This window comes from Ranitomeya imitator, chromosome 2 (genome assembly GCF_032444005.1).
Source record: "Ranitomeya imitator isolate aRanImi1 chromosome 2, aRanImi1.pri, whole genome shotgun sequence".
NCBI lineage: Eukaryota > Metazoa > Chordata > Amphibia > Anura > Dendrobatidae > Ranitomeya > Ranitomeya imitator.
The window spans coordinates 651,491,980-651,508,144 of NC_091283.1; the positions used below are offsets into that span (position 1 = coordinate 651,491,980).

General features: G+C 45.5%; 1 protein-coding gene across 2 annotated transcripts in view; it reads left to right on the forward strand.

Annotated features, from left to right (window-relative positions):
* The first annotated feature begins 512 nt into the window (after positions 1-512).
* LOC138667066 (oocyte zinc finger protein XlCOF6-like) overlaps positions 513-16,165 on the forward strand; it is a 122,892-nt gene continuing 107,239 nt past the window's right edge. The window contains exon 1 of one of the 2 annotated variants that reach the window (XM_069755325.1): positions 513-604. Coding sequence is in view for 1 of the 2 variants with exons in the window: in XM_069755323.1 (XP_069611424.1) it covers positions 551-604 (54 nt within the window). In the remaining variant the exon portion in view is untranslated. The remainder of the gene's footprint in view (positions 605-16,165) is intronic. The other variant, XM_069755323.1, reaches the window with a different exon arrangement.

Consider the following 16,165-nt stretch of genomic DNA (forward strand, 5'->3'; position numbering starts at 1 on the left):
CAAGTCACACTGCTTGTCCGTGTGTAATCCGTATTTTTGGGGCTTCCATAGACTTTCATTGGCGTATTTCTTGCGCGGTACGGTGACAAACGCAGCATGCTGCGATTTTCTGCGGCCGTAGAAAGCTGTATAATACTGATCAGGAAAATACGGCAGATAGGAGCAGGGGCATAGAGAATAATTGTGCCGTATTTTATGCGAGTTTTACGGACGTAGTTTCTGCGCTCTTACGTCCGTAAAACTCGCAAGTGTGAGGCCGGCCTTATAGTGAGCTGCTGCATTATGTGTTTTGGTCAGCAGGTGGAGCCCTACTGATACTGAACTGTTTTGGTCACCAGGGGGAGCGCTCCTTGTACTGAGCTGTGTGTTCTGGTTTGGTCAGCAGGAGGAGCGCTCTATTATCTGAGCTAACTGTTGTAATTGGTAGAAGAAGCTAGTCTCACTGAGCACCAGTGGAACGCAGACTGATCACGTGATCGTGACATAATTGAAGGTCCTTTAGCCCCATCTGTAGCACAGCCTACTATGTGACTGATCACATGATTATGACATGGTTGAAGGTCCTTTAGCCCCTGGAGTTTTCCATCTCTTGCTGGGGGTGGTGGTGAGTGTGCCTTGTATTCTACCTTGGTCCCTGTGTAATAGGCGGTGTGTGCTCTCTGTACAGTGTGTGCTTATTAGTAGCTTATATAGTTGTGTGTGTGAGAATATAGCTTACATTGTACAGCTATACTGACATCCTATGCAATGTATATTTTCTATATGTATCCATTGTACAGGGCACGCAGCGTATGTATCCATTGTACAGGGCGCACGGAGTATTTATCCATTGTACAGGGCGCGCAGAGTATTTATCCATTGTACAGGGCGCGCAGAGTATTTATCCATTGTACAGGGCTCGCAGCATATGTATCCATTGTACAGGGCGCACGGAGTATTTATCCATTGTACAGGGCGCGCGGAGTATTTATCCATTGTACAGGGCACGCAGCATATGTATCCATTGTACAGGGCGCGCGGAGTATTTATCCATTGTACAGGGCGCGCGGAGTATTTATCCATTGTACAGGGCACGCAGCATATGTATCCATTGTACAGGGCGCGCAGAGTATTTATCCATTGTACAGGGCGCGCAGAGTATTTATCCATTGTACAGGGCGCGCAGAGTATTTATCCATTGTACAGGGCGCGCAGAGTATTTATCCATTGTACAGGGCGCGCGGAGTATTTATCAATTGTACAGGGCATGCAGCATATGTATCCATTGTACAGGGTGCGCGGAGTATTTATCCATTGTACAGGGCTCGCAGCATATGTATCCATTGTACAGGGCGCACGGAGTATTTATCCATTGTACAGGGCGCGCGGAGTATTTATCCATTGTACAGGGCACGCAGCATATGTATCCATTGTACAGGGCGCGCGGAGTATTTATCCATTGTACAGGGCGCGCGGAGTATTTATCCATTGTACAGGGCGCGCGGAGTATTTATCCATTGTACAGGGCATGCAGCATATGTATCCATTGTACAGGGTGCGCGGAGTATTTATCCATTGTACAGGGCGCGCGGAGTATTTATCCATTGTACAGGGCACGCTGCATATGTATCCATTGTACAGGGCGCGCGGAGTATTTATCCATTGTACAGGGCATGCAGCATATGTATCCATTGTACAGGGCGCGCGGAGTATTTATCCATTGTACAGGGCGCGCAGAGTATTTATCCATTGTACAGGGCACGCAGCGTATGTATCCATTGTACAGGGCACGCAGCGTATGTATCCATTGTACAGGGCACGCAGCGTATGTATCCATTGTACAGGGCACGCAGCGTATGTATCCATTGTACAGGGCACGCAGCATATGTATCCATTGTACAGGGCACGCAGCATATGTATCCATTGTACAGGGCACGCAGCATATGTATCCATTGTACAGGGCACGCAGCATATGTATCCATTGTACAGGGCACGCAGCATATGTATCCATTGTACAGGACGCGCGAAATATTTATCCATTGTACAGGGCGCGCGGAGTATTTATCCATTGTACAGGGCATGCAGCGTACGTATGTATTGTACAGGGCATGCAGCGTACGTATGTATTGTACAGGGCATGCAGCGTACGTATGTACTGTACAGGGCATGCAGCGTACGTATGTACTGTACAGGGCATGCAGCGTACGTATGTACTGTACAGGGCATGCAGCGTACGTATGTACTGTACAGGGCATGCAGCGTACGTATGTACTGTACAGGGCATGCAGCGTACGTATGTACTGTACAGGGCATGCAGCGTACGTATGTATTGTATAGGGCGCGCGGAGTATGTATCCATTGTAAAGGGCATGCAGCATACGTATCCAGTGTACAGGGTGCGCGGCGTACGTATGTATTGTACAGGGTGCGCGGCATACTTATCCAGTGTACAGGGTATGCGGTGTACGTATCCAGTGTACAGGGTGCGCGGCATATGTATCCAGTGTACAGGGCGCGTGGCGAACGTATGTAGTGTACAGGGTGCGCGGCCTACGTATCCAGTGTACAGGGCGCGTGGCGTACGTATCCAGTGTACAGGGCGTGCAGCGTACGTATCCAATGTACAGGGCGCGTGGCATACGTATGTATTGTACAGGGCGCGCGGCGTACGTATCCAACGTACTGGGCGCGTGGCATACATATGTATTGTATAGGGCGCGCGGCGTACGTATCCAGTGTACAGGGCGCGCGGCGTACGTATCCAGTGTACAGGGCGCACGGCATACGTATCCAGTGTACAGGGTGTGCGGCGTACGTATCCAGTGTACAGAGTGTGCGGTGTACATATCCAGTGTACAGGGTGCGGCGCGTACGTATCCAGTGTACAGGGCGCGCGGCGTACTTATCCATTGTACAGGGCGCGCGGCGTACGTATCCAGTGTACAGGGCGCACGGCATACGTATCCAGTGTACAGGGTGTGCGGCGTACGTATCCAGTGTACAGAGTGTGCGGTGTACATATCCAGTGTACAGGGTGCGGCGCGTACGTATCCAGTGTACAGGGCGCGCGGCGTACTTATCCATTGTACAGGGCGCGCGGTGTACGTTTCCAGTGTACAGGGCGCGCAGCGTATGTACATACTTGGGTTTACAATTAGTAATTGGCTGATTCTTCATATCACACTCAATATGGAATCAGCAGTCATAAAAGTCAATATCGCCCCTATATAGCAGGGATGGGGAGCCAGTGGTCTGCGGGCTATTTGATGCCCGCAATGTTCTCTTCTGTGGCCTCCCTGGTAGATTTCCTGGCATTGCAGTGCTTGAGTCAGCAGCCGTGTTTTGACGACCATGGTCACTTTACTGCTCTTTACATTAAGAGCATGCGCACGCAGCGTTCACTACAGAGTGCTGAGTGTGCATGCAATGAAGATCTCTGAGAGTGTCCGCACGATCTGTGCTCCAGTCCCACCGACAACGACAGCAATCGCAGCCTCACCTCGCCTGTGATGTATATATTCCATGTTGTCATGTGACTCATTAGTGTTACTAGGTCTTCGGTGTTAATGGGAAGCACCTTTTGAGGTAGTATATTGTGGATTTTGATGTGTTTTTCACTTCACTTTTTTTTACCGATGGTGTTATATTTGCATTAAGAATTTGTTGAAATATTAAACCTATCCTTCCCTCTACTCGTGAAATGTTCCCCGTGCCATCCATTGGCTGCAACACAACCCAAAAACTTATGTGATCCACCCCATACTTAAAGGGGTTGTCCCAACAAAACAGATAAGTCTGCATTTCAGATCCAGGACCGGAGGGTATGTATGAGTTATATAGTAGTTGGAAGTCAGGGAAATTGAGGAGTCAGTTGGAGTTGGTGGTTTGGTTTATCGACTCTACAGCCCTGATGAAGACGCAGGAGAGGGTTTTTTCTGATGACTCTTCCATGAAGGCCATATTTGTGCAGGTGTCTCTGAACAGTAGAACAATGTACCACAACTCCAGAATCTGCTTAATCTTTCTGAAGGTCTTTTGCAGTCAAGCGGGGGTACTGATTTGCCTTTCTAGCAATCCTACAAGCAGCTGTGTTATGAAAGGCAATTCAGTATCACAATGGACATGGAGGTCAGAGCACATACAGTGATCTGACAATAACCCAAAATCATAGAACGAGCTCTGAGACGTGGGAACTCTGCAGACCGCAATCCCTAATCCTCTCCAAACAACACTAGAGGCAGCCGTGGATTGCGCCTAACTCTGCCTATGCAACTCGGCACAGCCTGAGAAACTAACTAGCCTGAAGATAGAAAATAAGCCTACCTTGCCTCAGAGAAATACCCCAAAGGAAAAGGCAGCCCCCCACATATAATGACTGTGAGTAAAGATGAAAAGACAAACGTAGGGATGAAATAGATTCAGCAAAGTGAGGCCCGACTTTCTTTACAGAGCGAGGATAGGAAAGATAACTTTGCGGTCTACACAAAACCCTAAAGAAAACCACGCAAAGGGGGCAAAAAGACCCTCCGTACCGAACTAACGGCACGGAGGTACACCCTTTGCGTCCCAGAGCTTCCAGCAAAACAATTAGACAAGCTGGACAGAAAAAATAGCAAACAAATAGCAAAGAAGAACTTAGCTATGCAGAGCAGCAGGCCACAGGAATGATCCAGGGAAAAACAAGTCCAACACTGGAACATTGACAGGAAGCCAGGATCAAAGCATTACGTGGAGTTAAGTAGAGAAGCACCTAACGACCTCACCAGATCACCTGAGGGAGGAAACTCAGAAGCCGCAGTACCACTTTCCTCCACAAGCGGAAGCTCCCAGAGAGAATCAGCCGAAGTACCACTTGTGACCACAGGAGGGAGCTCTGCCACAGAATTCACAACACAGCTGTCACTGAAATTTTGATTGGTCTTTCAGCCCTTATCTTGACCTCCACTGTTCCTATTAACTGCCATTTCTTAATTACATTTCAAACTGAGGAAAGGGCAACTTGAATACGCTTTGCTATTTTCTTATAGCCTTCTCCAGCTTTGGGGGCCTCCATCATTTTTACAGTGCTAGGCAGCTTCTTAGAAGATCCCATGGCTGCTGTTTTTGGCACAAGGTTAGAGGAGGCTGGGTTTTTATAATGCTGGGAATTTTGTGGCCACTTGGCCTTTCCTAACGATGATGGTGAACAAGCCACAACCCTACAGGCTAATTAACTTTGACCAAGGTTTCAGACGTTATCTGAGCACAGAAATCTCCAAGGGTGCCCAAACTTGTACATCGGCCCATTTTCCCTTTTTTATTTTATAAAATGGAAAAAAAATTACAATAGATTTTTTTTGTGTCTAAAATACAAAGGAAATGAGTTATCTTTAACTTTAGCCCTTTTAGGTATCATTTCATCTTCAACTTGCTTATCTGTTCACTGTAACAGTAATTTTGATCAGGGGTGCCCAAAAATGTTTACATACCACTGTATGTTCTGCAGAACTGGTATCTACCACTATATGTAACCATATGTCGGTAATATCAGTGCTCCACTATTGTTGCAATTAGGGTTACTGGTTAGGGGCCCTCTCAGATGTTTTGTTACCCACCCACCCCCCACCTGATCTGAACCTTTATCTACACCTCTGCTGTGATGTATACATGCCCCCTGCATCTCCTATGTGATGTATATAGATCAGTCTCGGCATCTCCTTTCTGATGTATATGCTGTATGCACCCCCTCTCTTCCCACTCTGAGGAGACCTGCATTGTGATATACTATATGTTGCGGATTATAAGACACACTGGACCAGAAGACACACCAAAAATTTTGTGGTGCAAAAAAGGAAGAAGGAAAATGTTTTAAAAAATAAAATAAAAAAGTTGGTGCGTCTTATATTAACTTAACCCCTTTACCCCCAAGGGTGGTTTGCACGTTAATGACCAGGCCAATTTTTACGGTTCTGACCACTGTCCCTTTATGAGGTACTCTGGAACGCTTCAACGGATCCCAGTGATTCTGACATTGTTTTCTCGTGACATATTGTACTTCATGATGGTGGTAATATTTCTTTGATATTACCTGCTTTTATTTGTGTAAAAAACGGAAATTTGGCGAAAATTTTGAAAATTTCCAACTTTTTCCAATTTTCCAACTTTGAATTTTTATGCAATTAAATCACAGATATATGTCACACAAAATACTTAACAAGTAACATTTCCCACATGTCTACTTTACATCAGCACAATTTTGGAAGCAACATTTTTTTTGGTTAGGGAGTTATAAGGGTTAAAAGTTGACCAGCAATTTCTCATTTTTACAACACCATTTTTTTTTCTAGGGACCACATCTCATTTGAAGTCATTTTGAGGGGTCTATATGATAGAAAATAACCAAGTGTGACACCATTCTAAAATCTGCACCCCTCAAGGTGCTCAAAACCACATTCAAGAAGTTTATTAACCCTTCAGGTGTTTCACAGGAATTTTTGGAATGTTTAAATAAAAATGAACATTTAACTTTTTTTCACAAAAAATTTATTTCAGCTCCAATTTGTTTTATTTTACCAAGGGTAACATGAGAAAATGGACCCCAAAAGTTGTTGTACAATTTGTCCTGAGTATGCCGATACCCCATAAGTGGGGGTAAACCACTGTTTGGGCGCATGGCAGAGCTCGGAAGCGAAGGAGCGCCATTTGACTTTTCAATGCAAAATTGACTGGAATTGAGATGGGAAGCCATGTTGCGTTTGGAGAGCCCCTGATGTGCCTAAACATTGAAACCCCCCACAAGTGACACCATTTTGGAAAGTAGACCCCCTAAGAAAGTTATCTAGATGTGTGGTGAGCACTTTGACCCACCAAGTGCTTCACAGAAGTTTCTAATGCAGAGCCGTAAAAGTAAAAAATCATATTTTTTCACAAAAATGATCTTTTCGCCCCCAAGGGTAAGAGAAGAAAGGGTAAGAGAAGATTTTGGACCCCAAAAGTTGTTGCACAATTTGTCCTGAGTACGCTGGTACCCCATATGTGGGGGTAAACCACTGTTTGGGTGCTTGGCAGAGCTCGGAAGGGAAGGAGCGCCATTTGACTTTTCAATGCAAAATTTACTGGAATTGAGATGGGATGCCATGTTGCGTTTGGAGAGCCACTGATGTGCCTAAACATTGAAACCCCCCACAAGTGACACCATTTTGGAAAGTAGACCCCCTAAGGAACTCATCTAGATGTGTTGTGAGCGCTTTGAACCCCCAATTGTTTCACTACAGTTTATAACGCAGAGCCGTGAAAATAAAAATTCTTTTTTTTCCCACAAAAATTCTTTTTTAGCCCCCAGTTTTGTATTTTCCCAAGGATAACAGGAGAAATTGGACCCCAAAAGTTGTTGTCCAATTTGTGCTGAGTACGCTGATACCCAGTATGTGGGGGAACCACAGTTTGGGCGCATGGCAGAGCTTGGAAGGGAAGGAGCGCCATTTGGAATGCAGATTTAGATGGATTGGTCTGCAGGCGTCATGTTGCATTTGCAGAGCCCCTGATATAACTAAACAGTAGAAACCCCCCACAAGTGACCCCATATTGGAAACTAGACCCCCCCAAGGAACTCATCTAGATGTGTTGTGAGAACTTTGAACCTCCAAGTGTTTCACTACAGTTTATAACACAGAGCCGTAAAAATACAAAAAAACCTTTTTTTTCCACAAAAATTATTTGTTAGCCCCCAGTTTTGTATTTTTCCAAGGGTAACAGTTGAAATTGAACCACAACAGTTGTTGTCCAATTTGTCCTGAGTACGCTGATACCTCATATGTTGGGGAAAACCCGTTTGAGCGCACGGGAGGGCTCGGAAGGGAAGGAGCACTGTTTTGCTTTTTCAACGTAGAATTGGCTGTAATTGAGATCGGACGCCATGTCGCGTTTGGAGAGCCCCTGATGTGCCTAAACAGTGGAAACCCCCCAATTATAACTGAAACCCTAATCCAAACACACCCCTAACCCTAATTCCAACGGTAACCCTGACACACCCCTAACCCTAATCCCAACCCTATTCCCAACTGTAAATGTAATCTAAACCCTAACCCTAACTTTAGCCCCAACCCTAACTGTAGCCCCAACCCTAACCCTTACCCTAGCCCTTACCCTAGCCCTTACCATAGCCCTAACCCTAGCCCTAACCCTAGCCCTAACCCTAATGGGAAAATGGAAATACATTTTTTTAATTTTTCCCTAACTAAGGGGGTGATGAAGGGGGGTTTGATTTACTTTTATAGCGGGTTATTTAGCGGATTTTTATGATTGGCAGCCGTCACACACTAAAAGACGCTTTTTATTGCAAAAAATCTTTTTTCCGTTACCACATTTTGAGAGCTATAATTTTTCCATATTTTGTTCCACAGAGTCATGAGAGGTCTTGTTTTTTGCGGGACGAGTTGACGTTTTTAATTGTAACATTTTCGGGCACGTGACATTTTTTGATTGCTTTGTATTCTGATTTTTGTGAGGCAGAATGACCAAACACCAGCTATTCATTAATTTCTTTTGGGGGGGAGGGGCGTCTATACCATTCCACATTTGGTAAAATTGATAAAGCAGTTTTATTCTTCGGGTCAGTACGATTACAGCGATACCTCATTTATATCATTTTTTTATGTTTTGGCGCTTTTATACTCTAAAAACTACTTTATAGAAAAAATAATTCTTTTTGCATCGCTTTATTCTGAGGACTATAACTTTTTTATTTTTTCGCTGATGATGCTGTATGGTTGCTCATTTTTGCGGCACAAGATGACGTTTTCAGCAGTACCATGGTTATTTATATCCGTCTTTTTGATCGTGTGTTATTCCACTTTTTGTTCAGCGGTTTGATAATAAAGCGTTGTTTTTTGCCTCTTTTTTTGTTTTCTTTACGGTGTTCACTGAAGGGGTTAACTAGTGGGACAGTTTTATAGGTTGGGTCATTATGGACGCGGCGATACTGAATATGTGTTCTTTTGTTTTTTTTATTTAGATAAAGGAATGTATTTATTGGAACAATATCTTTTTTTTTTCTATTCGCCACGACAGCACCCACTAGAGAGAGGGGATCCGCCCCTAGGAACAGGAAACCTACAGAGAGATAAAAGGGGCGGCCCCCCCTCGCTCCTCAGTTGGTTTCCTGTTCCTAGATGGAGACCCACAGAGAAGACTCTATGGATAGGAAGAGGAAGACCTGCCTGGACTACCGCCTGTCGACTCTGCTGAGCGGCAGGGGTTCCAGAGCAGGTAGACAGAGTCGGGGGAATGATCCTGCGGGCTCCCCCCTCATCTGGTGCGGCTGACAGGCAGCCTGAAGTTATCCAACGGTCTCCCTGCTGGGACACCGTTGTGGAGACGCCGACAGTGCGGGTACCTGGTGCGACGTCCTCCGGTGTGCGTCTGAGCAGCGGTGAGACGGTTACACGATACGAGGACCTCCTGTCCCTCCAAGGTAAGAGGTGACATGGTGGGATGCAGCAGGCAGCGGCGTCTCCCGGCATACAGGACGCGGGCGCATGCGCAGTAGCGTCGGCGTCCCGGAAATGGAGAGGAACTTCCGGGGCACGGTGTTGGAGGTCATTTCCGGGGGAACTGCCATATTGGATTCCCCCATGCGGTGCCATTACTCTAAACGCCGGATCTGTAAGTAAAAAAAAAAAAAAAAAAGTGGAGACAAAGCAAGGGGTGTGTACATTACTACACTATAAAGTGTAGTCAGTTAAGGCAGTCAGTGTGCCATTATGTCGTCCCAAGAGGAGGTCAGGGTGCACCCTATGGAAGAGCCATTAGTCCCTAGTGGTGAAGCCAGGAAAAGGAATAGTGGACACTCTAAAATAAGTGACTCCACTGATAAATCAGGAAGAAAATCCTCCCGTTCCACACCCCAAGCTAAGGCATCTCCGCAGCCGGTATAAATATTACGCTGGGTGAGTGCGTATATAGCTTCACTGAAGCTTATATTGATTCCTTTGCTTATATTATTTTCCCTTCACCATGACAGCGCCGCACGTGAGATGGCATCCGCCCCCAGGAACAGGAAACCTGTAGCAGAGATATAAGAATGGGGCGGCCCCTCTCTCCTCAGTTTGGTTTCCTGTTCCTGCAGGTGGACGCCTGTCGCAGAGCTCCTACCTCCGGAGGGATACCCCCTCTGATGAGTCCGGTCCGGAGGCCGAGGTCCGCGGGGAAGCCAGCCATACTCGGCGGCATCGCGTGCGGTGCTGTCCGGTGTCGGGCTGCTGGGTCCGCGCCATCCCTTTCCTCGCTGGACTCCCCGGCGACCGCTCTGTGCAAGAGGCCGGTCCGGGGTTGCGGGGGCGTGTCCCTCACTGACGCTGGCGCCGAAGTGAGGGATGACGACTTCCGGTCGCAGGAAGTGACGTCACACGCCGAGGGAGCCGGTGTGCTGGACACTTCCGGGCGGAAGCTGATCCAGTGGCGCGCACACCGCTCCTCTATAAAATACGGCAGCAAAGAGGAGTCGCTGGTCCTGCTCTTCAGACGGAGATGACCGAACCAGCGGTAGATCCGGAGCTGCTGATGCCTGCGCCTAAAATGTCGGAAGACACTCAAGCTGCAGGGGAAGGGAAAGCCACCTCCAAGCAAAAGAATAGGGTCTGTCCACTATGTAAAGAAAAACTCCCTAGGCTATACAACAAAAAGATCTGCCAGCCCTGTATTGACAGAACAGTTGCGGAGGAATCTTCTTCCCTATTACAAAACATTAAAACAATCATACGGGAGGAAGTTAAATCTACAGTTAAAGAACAGTTGAGACATCACACAAAGGAGACCCCCCCTCCCCCAACAAGTGAACAAGGGTCGGATGTAGATTCAGGGGATGAGCCGGGAGCCTTAACCCCCTCTGATGCCTCAGATTTAGACTCCTCAGATGAGGAGTATGGCCGCCCATGCTTTCAGTCGGAGGACATTGGAAAGCTGCTCAAACTTGTCAGAACGACTATGGGAGTAGAGACCCCTAGAGAACCACGGACAATCCAAGACACCATGTTTAGCAACTTGGAGGAGAAGAAGCGAAAGTTTTTCCCCTTCCATGATAACATAATTAAATTAATAAAACGTGAGTGGAAAAAGCCTAATAAAAAGATGTCTGTCCCTCAGGCATTAAAACGCAAATACCCCTTTGATGAGGAGGTCTGTGAGAAGTGGGATAAGGCGCCTAAGTTAGATGCAGCCATCGCCAGCACTTCTAAGGGGGTTGCGTTACCATTTGAAGACATGGGAGCCCTAAGGGACCCCCTCGACAAAAAAGCAGATGCTTTTCTAAAGTCGGCTTGGGAAGCAGCGACATGGTCATTTAAACCCGGGGTTGCTGCCACTTGCACGGCACGTGCTATGGTCAAGTGGTTAGAGGAGTTAAGTGACCAAATCAAAAACAAATGCCCAAGAGAGAGGCTTCTGGAAGCATTGCCCTCTCTGCAAGGCGCCGCAAGATTCCTAGCAGACGCCTCGATAGATTCAGTTAGAAGTGCCGCACGCGTGTGTGCCTTATCTAATTCAGGAAGGAGAACATTATGGCTGAAAAATTGGACGGCTGACTTCCAATCAAAGGTCAAACTCTGCGGAGTACCCTGTGAAGGGCAATACCTTTTTGGCAAATCTCTAGACGAGATCCTTGAGAAAGCGTCGGACAAAAAGAAGCGGTTTCCACCCCCTTCCTTTCCCAGGCGCCGATGGGATACCTCTCGTTCGTCCTTTCGTGGTGGATATAGAGGGACCCGCGGCCGATCAGATGACAGGTCTAGTCGAGGCAGACCCTGGAGAGAGCGAAAGGAAAGGGGATTCCTTTTCAACAAACCTCCCCCCAAGCCTGATCCCAAAAATCAGTGACGCCAGCATTCCGGTGGGGGGAAGACTCCGGCGGTTTGTCCATCACTGGGCAGCACTGCCGGCTTCTCATTGGATAACAAATTTGTTGTCAGAAGGTCTAAAGTTCAAATTCTCCAACCTCCCACCAAATCGTGTAAAAATGACCCAGGTGGGGGGAAAAAATCAGGCCATATTAGAAAGAGAAATTTATCTCCTCATGCAAAAAGAAGTGTTAGTAGAAGTACCCCATCAAGAGATAGGGAAAGGGTTCTACAGCACTTTATTTCTAACACCAAAACCAGACGGCTCGCTGAGGGTAATATTTAACCTAAAAGCCCTAAACCATTACATTCAAATAGACAAGTTCAAGATGGAGACTTTAAAGACCGCAGTAAAAGTACTCGACCCAAACTGTTACATGGTGGTGATCGATCTTACAGACGCTTACTACCATGTGCCAATCGCCGTCCAACACCAACAATACCTAAGATTGGTGGTAAATCTGGGAAAAACCCCCGTCCATCTACAATATCAATGTCTTCCTTTTGGGGTAGCCATTGCGCCCCGTATATTCACAAAAATTATTTCCGAAGTAGCATCTTTCGTCAGGAAAGAAGACATAATGTTGGTACCCTATTTGGACGATTTTTTGATAATAGCAAAAAACAAAGAAAGTTGCAAAAGTGCGGCCGCAAGGGTGCTGGAGGTACTGACCAATTTAGGATGGATGATAAACCTGAAAAAATCAAGGCTTGTCCCAACTCAAACCCAAGAATTCCTCGGAATTGTGTTAGATTCAGTCAAGCAGGAGTGTGTCCTCCCACAGAGGAAAGTTCAATCTATCCAACAGAGGGTAGAGTCATTCCAATTACAACAGACTATCTCTCTGAGAAACGCAATGTCCTAACGGCAACGATTCCAGCAACGCGATGGGCACAAAGCCACACACGGGAGTTACAATGGCAGATACTAGCCGAACAAGAAAAAAATCCATACAATCTGAATCGGAAGATTCTTCTGTCACCAGAAGTTCAAAACTCACTAGAGTGGTGGCTGAAAACAGAAAATCTAACCAACGCAGTGCCATGGTCAGTACGAGATCCAGTAGTCATTACTACCGATGCGAGTCCGTGGGGTTGGGGGGCACATTTGGGAGATCAGGTCCTACAGGGTCAATGGGGAAGCCCAATGACAACAGCGTCCTCCAATCTAAAAGAATTGTCTGCGGTGAGACTAGCACTTCTTCATATAGGGGAAAGAATTCTGGGAAGACACGTGGTAGTGTTATCCGACAACAACACAACAATAGCTTATATAAACCGCCAAGGGGGCACAAGATCAACATCCCTTATGGCAGAGGCCAAAGAACTTTTTATATGGGCCGAAAACAACCTTCTTTCGCTAACCGGAACATACTTGAAAGGATCAGAGAATCAAGTAGCCGACTACTTAAGCCGTCACACGTTACATCAGGGGGAGTGGTCCCTGAACCAGCAAGTATTTGGGAAAATATGTGCCAGCTGGGGCGTTCCAGACGTAGACCTGTTCGCCACAAAACAAAATCGGAAGGTGAAGAGGTTCTATTCTCTGAACCCAAGAGAGCACCCGGAGGGGGTAGACGCGTTCCTGTATCGGTGGAACTTCCATCTAGCATACGCATTCCCCCCAATACCATTAATCCCGGCAGTCCTCAGGAAAATTCGGGAGGACAAAGCACGAGTGATCCTCATAGCTCCCTTTTGGCCGAAGAGAGCGTGGTTCACGTGGCTCAGGCGCATGTCTATCTCGGACCCGTGGATCTTTCCGGATGCTCCGGATCTCCTATACCAAGGGCCAGTTCAACATCCCCAAGTTCACAGATTGCATCTCACCGCCTGGAACTTGAAAGGGGACTTCTGTTAGCAAAAGGATTCTCAAGCCCTTTGGTGACCACATTGCTTGCTAGCAGGAAAAAGGTCACCTCAGACAAATAACAAAAAATCTGGCAAAAATTCCTAGATTTTGCGGGACGACAGTTGTCTGACTCTGGTCAACAGGTCCCAGTAAAAGAAATTCTTGAATTTCTCCAAAAAGGGTTGGAAAAAGGTCTGTCTACTAACACCTTAAAGGTAGAACAAAGAACCTCAAGTATGAAGATCAAGACATATCATAAACACCAGTGTGAATATGTATAAGCATCCCAATTAAAATAGTAAAAACAGGGAAAGGTACGGTAAAATAAAATGCCTTTATTACATATAATATATATAAATATACAGGGCAACAATAGGCAATCACAAAAGTGTGCCTGTAACTGGAGGACCAAAAAATATATATATAAAAATATACAGCAGCAAAAAATAGCAACAATTACTGAAAATGGACACAGAGAGGACTGGGTAAAAAAATGCTAAAGAATATTATTGGAGAAATAAAGAACAATGTATATATCCTGAGTGTATAGATGGCGATATAGGTATGAAAATGATATATATATATGTATAAGACAAATGGCCATAAATGATAGAATAAAATAAAAAGGCACTCAGCAAGCCAAGTGAGGGCTACTAAAAACATATAAAAAGTGTAATAAAAACCATGTACGAATATAATAACCGCTAATAATATGAATATGTGCACATTGGCAATAAAGTGCAAAATAGAGGTGTAAGAGACAATAGTCCAAACCAGTGTGAACAAGGGTAGAGGCAGACCTCTAAATAATAAACTAGAGGATACACATAGCGTGCAAAAAATAGTGAGAGATGAGCCCAGAGTCACAAAAGCTGCCAGGTGCAGAGAAAAAAATGCGGCCGAGAATATATATATATATAATTACCTCTGCCAACTACGTGTCCGGTCCTCCAGGTACAGCGCACCCCGACGCGCGTTTCGGACTGTGTCCTTCGTCAGGGGGTGGTGTACAGGAGGAACCGGGGGTCTATATATATGTGGAGGACATACCGCCGAATGAGCGAGGCAGACGCTAAAGCGGCGCATGCGTCACCCGAAAGGGCCGGAAGTGCGCGAAACCCGCGCCACGCGACCCGGCAAATTGTTGCCATGGCAGCAGGACGCAGGACGCGCAACCACCAGGACCCGAGCGGCGCATGCGCACAGCGACGACCACACATCATCCGAGGAGACCATGTATTAACTGCCGATGAGGGAGCAGGAGCACGACGACGCATGCGCTATCAGGGACCCACGGATGCGCGATACCCGAGGCCCGGAACCGGCAGCACAGGGCCACCAAAGTTACAGGGATCCGGGGACGCACAGACAATGGGACACAGACAGCGCATGCGTACAGCAGCGGCCCACAATCATGGGCAGAAAAGGGAAAATACTGTAAGTCTCACACACAGATAGTGCTTGGTGCTATGAAAAAATGAATAAAACTGTCGAATGGAACGGGGAGTATAAAGAATATACTTAAAAAAATAATAATAAAATATATATATAGAAAAAAACTATGAGAAGAAATGAAATGAAAATGTATGGTATGTAAAAGGACCATATAATGATGCCTAAAAATGTAATATGCATACAGATGTACCGAATAAATACAAATAAGCAAATTAACATTGCACTAATGAGTATTAGAGGCATATACCGAAAGTATGTATATGCATATTATAAAAGGAGAGCAATTGTCATCAATGTGGGTGACTGTATCTGTCAACAACCATGGAAGAGGATGATACTAATAAACAGAGAAATAGAAAAATATATGCAATATAGTCCAATAACAACGAAAACTTTGACGCCAAACAAGTCATATAAGAAGAAGATCATCAAATGGTCCGATAAACATCTTGGCGTGGATGCACCAGAGGGTCCAGGATGAGCATCATGATGGCGGATAAAATAATAATCGAACGGATGCCATACGATAAGTTAGACACACTATATGAAGATAAAAATAAAAATAAAATAATTAATAATAGTTGTAACCATAGCAACCAAAATATCAATACTATGTAAACAAATAAAACCATACATAAATATATATAGATAAATATAAAATATAGAAAATATATGCTTGTGAGCCAAAAAATGTATATACCATTAAAAAATACAAAAAGAAAAAAGATTACTAAATTTATATGAATGTATATTCATGACCACATGCATATATTTGTGCGCATAATAGAGCGTACTGCCTAAAAAGCTAAAAAGACATAACCGGTTCAAATAAAAAAGGATAAAAGGGATAAAAAGGTTCACAAAAAGGATGCAAAATTAAAATTCTCATTGAGGCCCAATGGATGAACTGTTTTAAGGGTCCAAATCCATTTGGATTCAAGTCTCGCCAATGGTGTACTTACCTTACCTCCTCTCAATGTGGGTTTGATAACATCAATACCCTTGATCC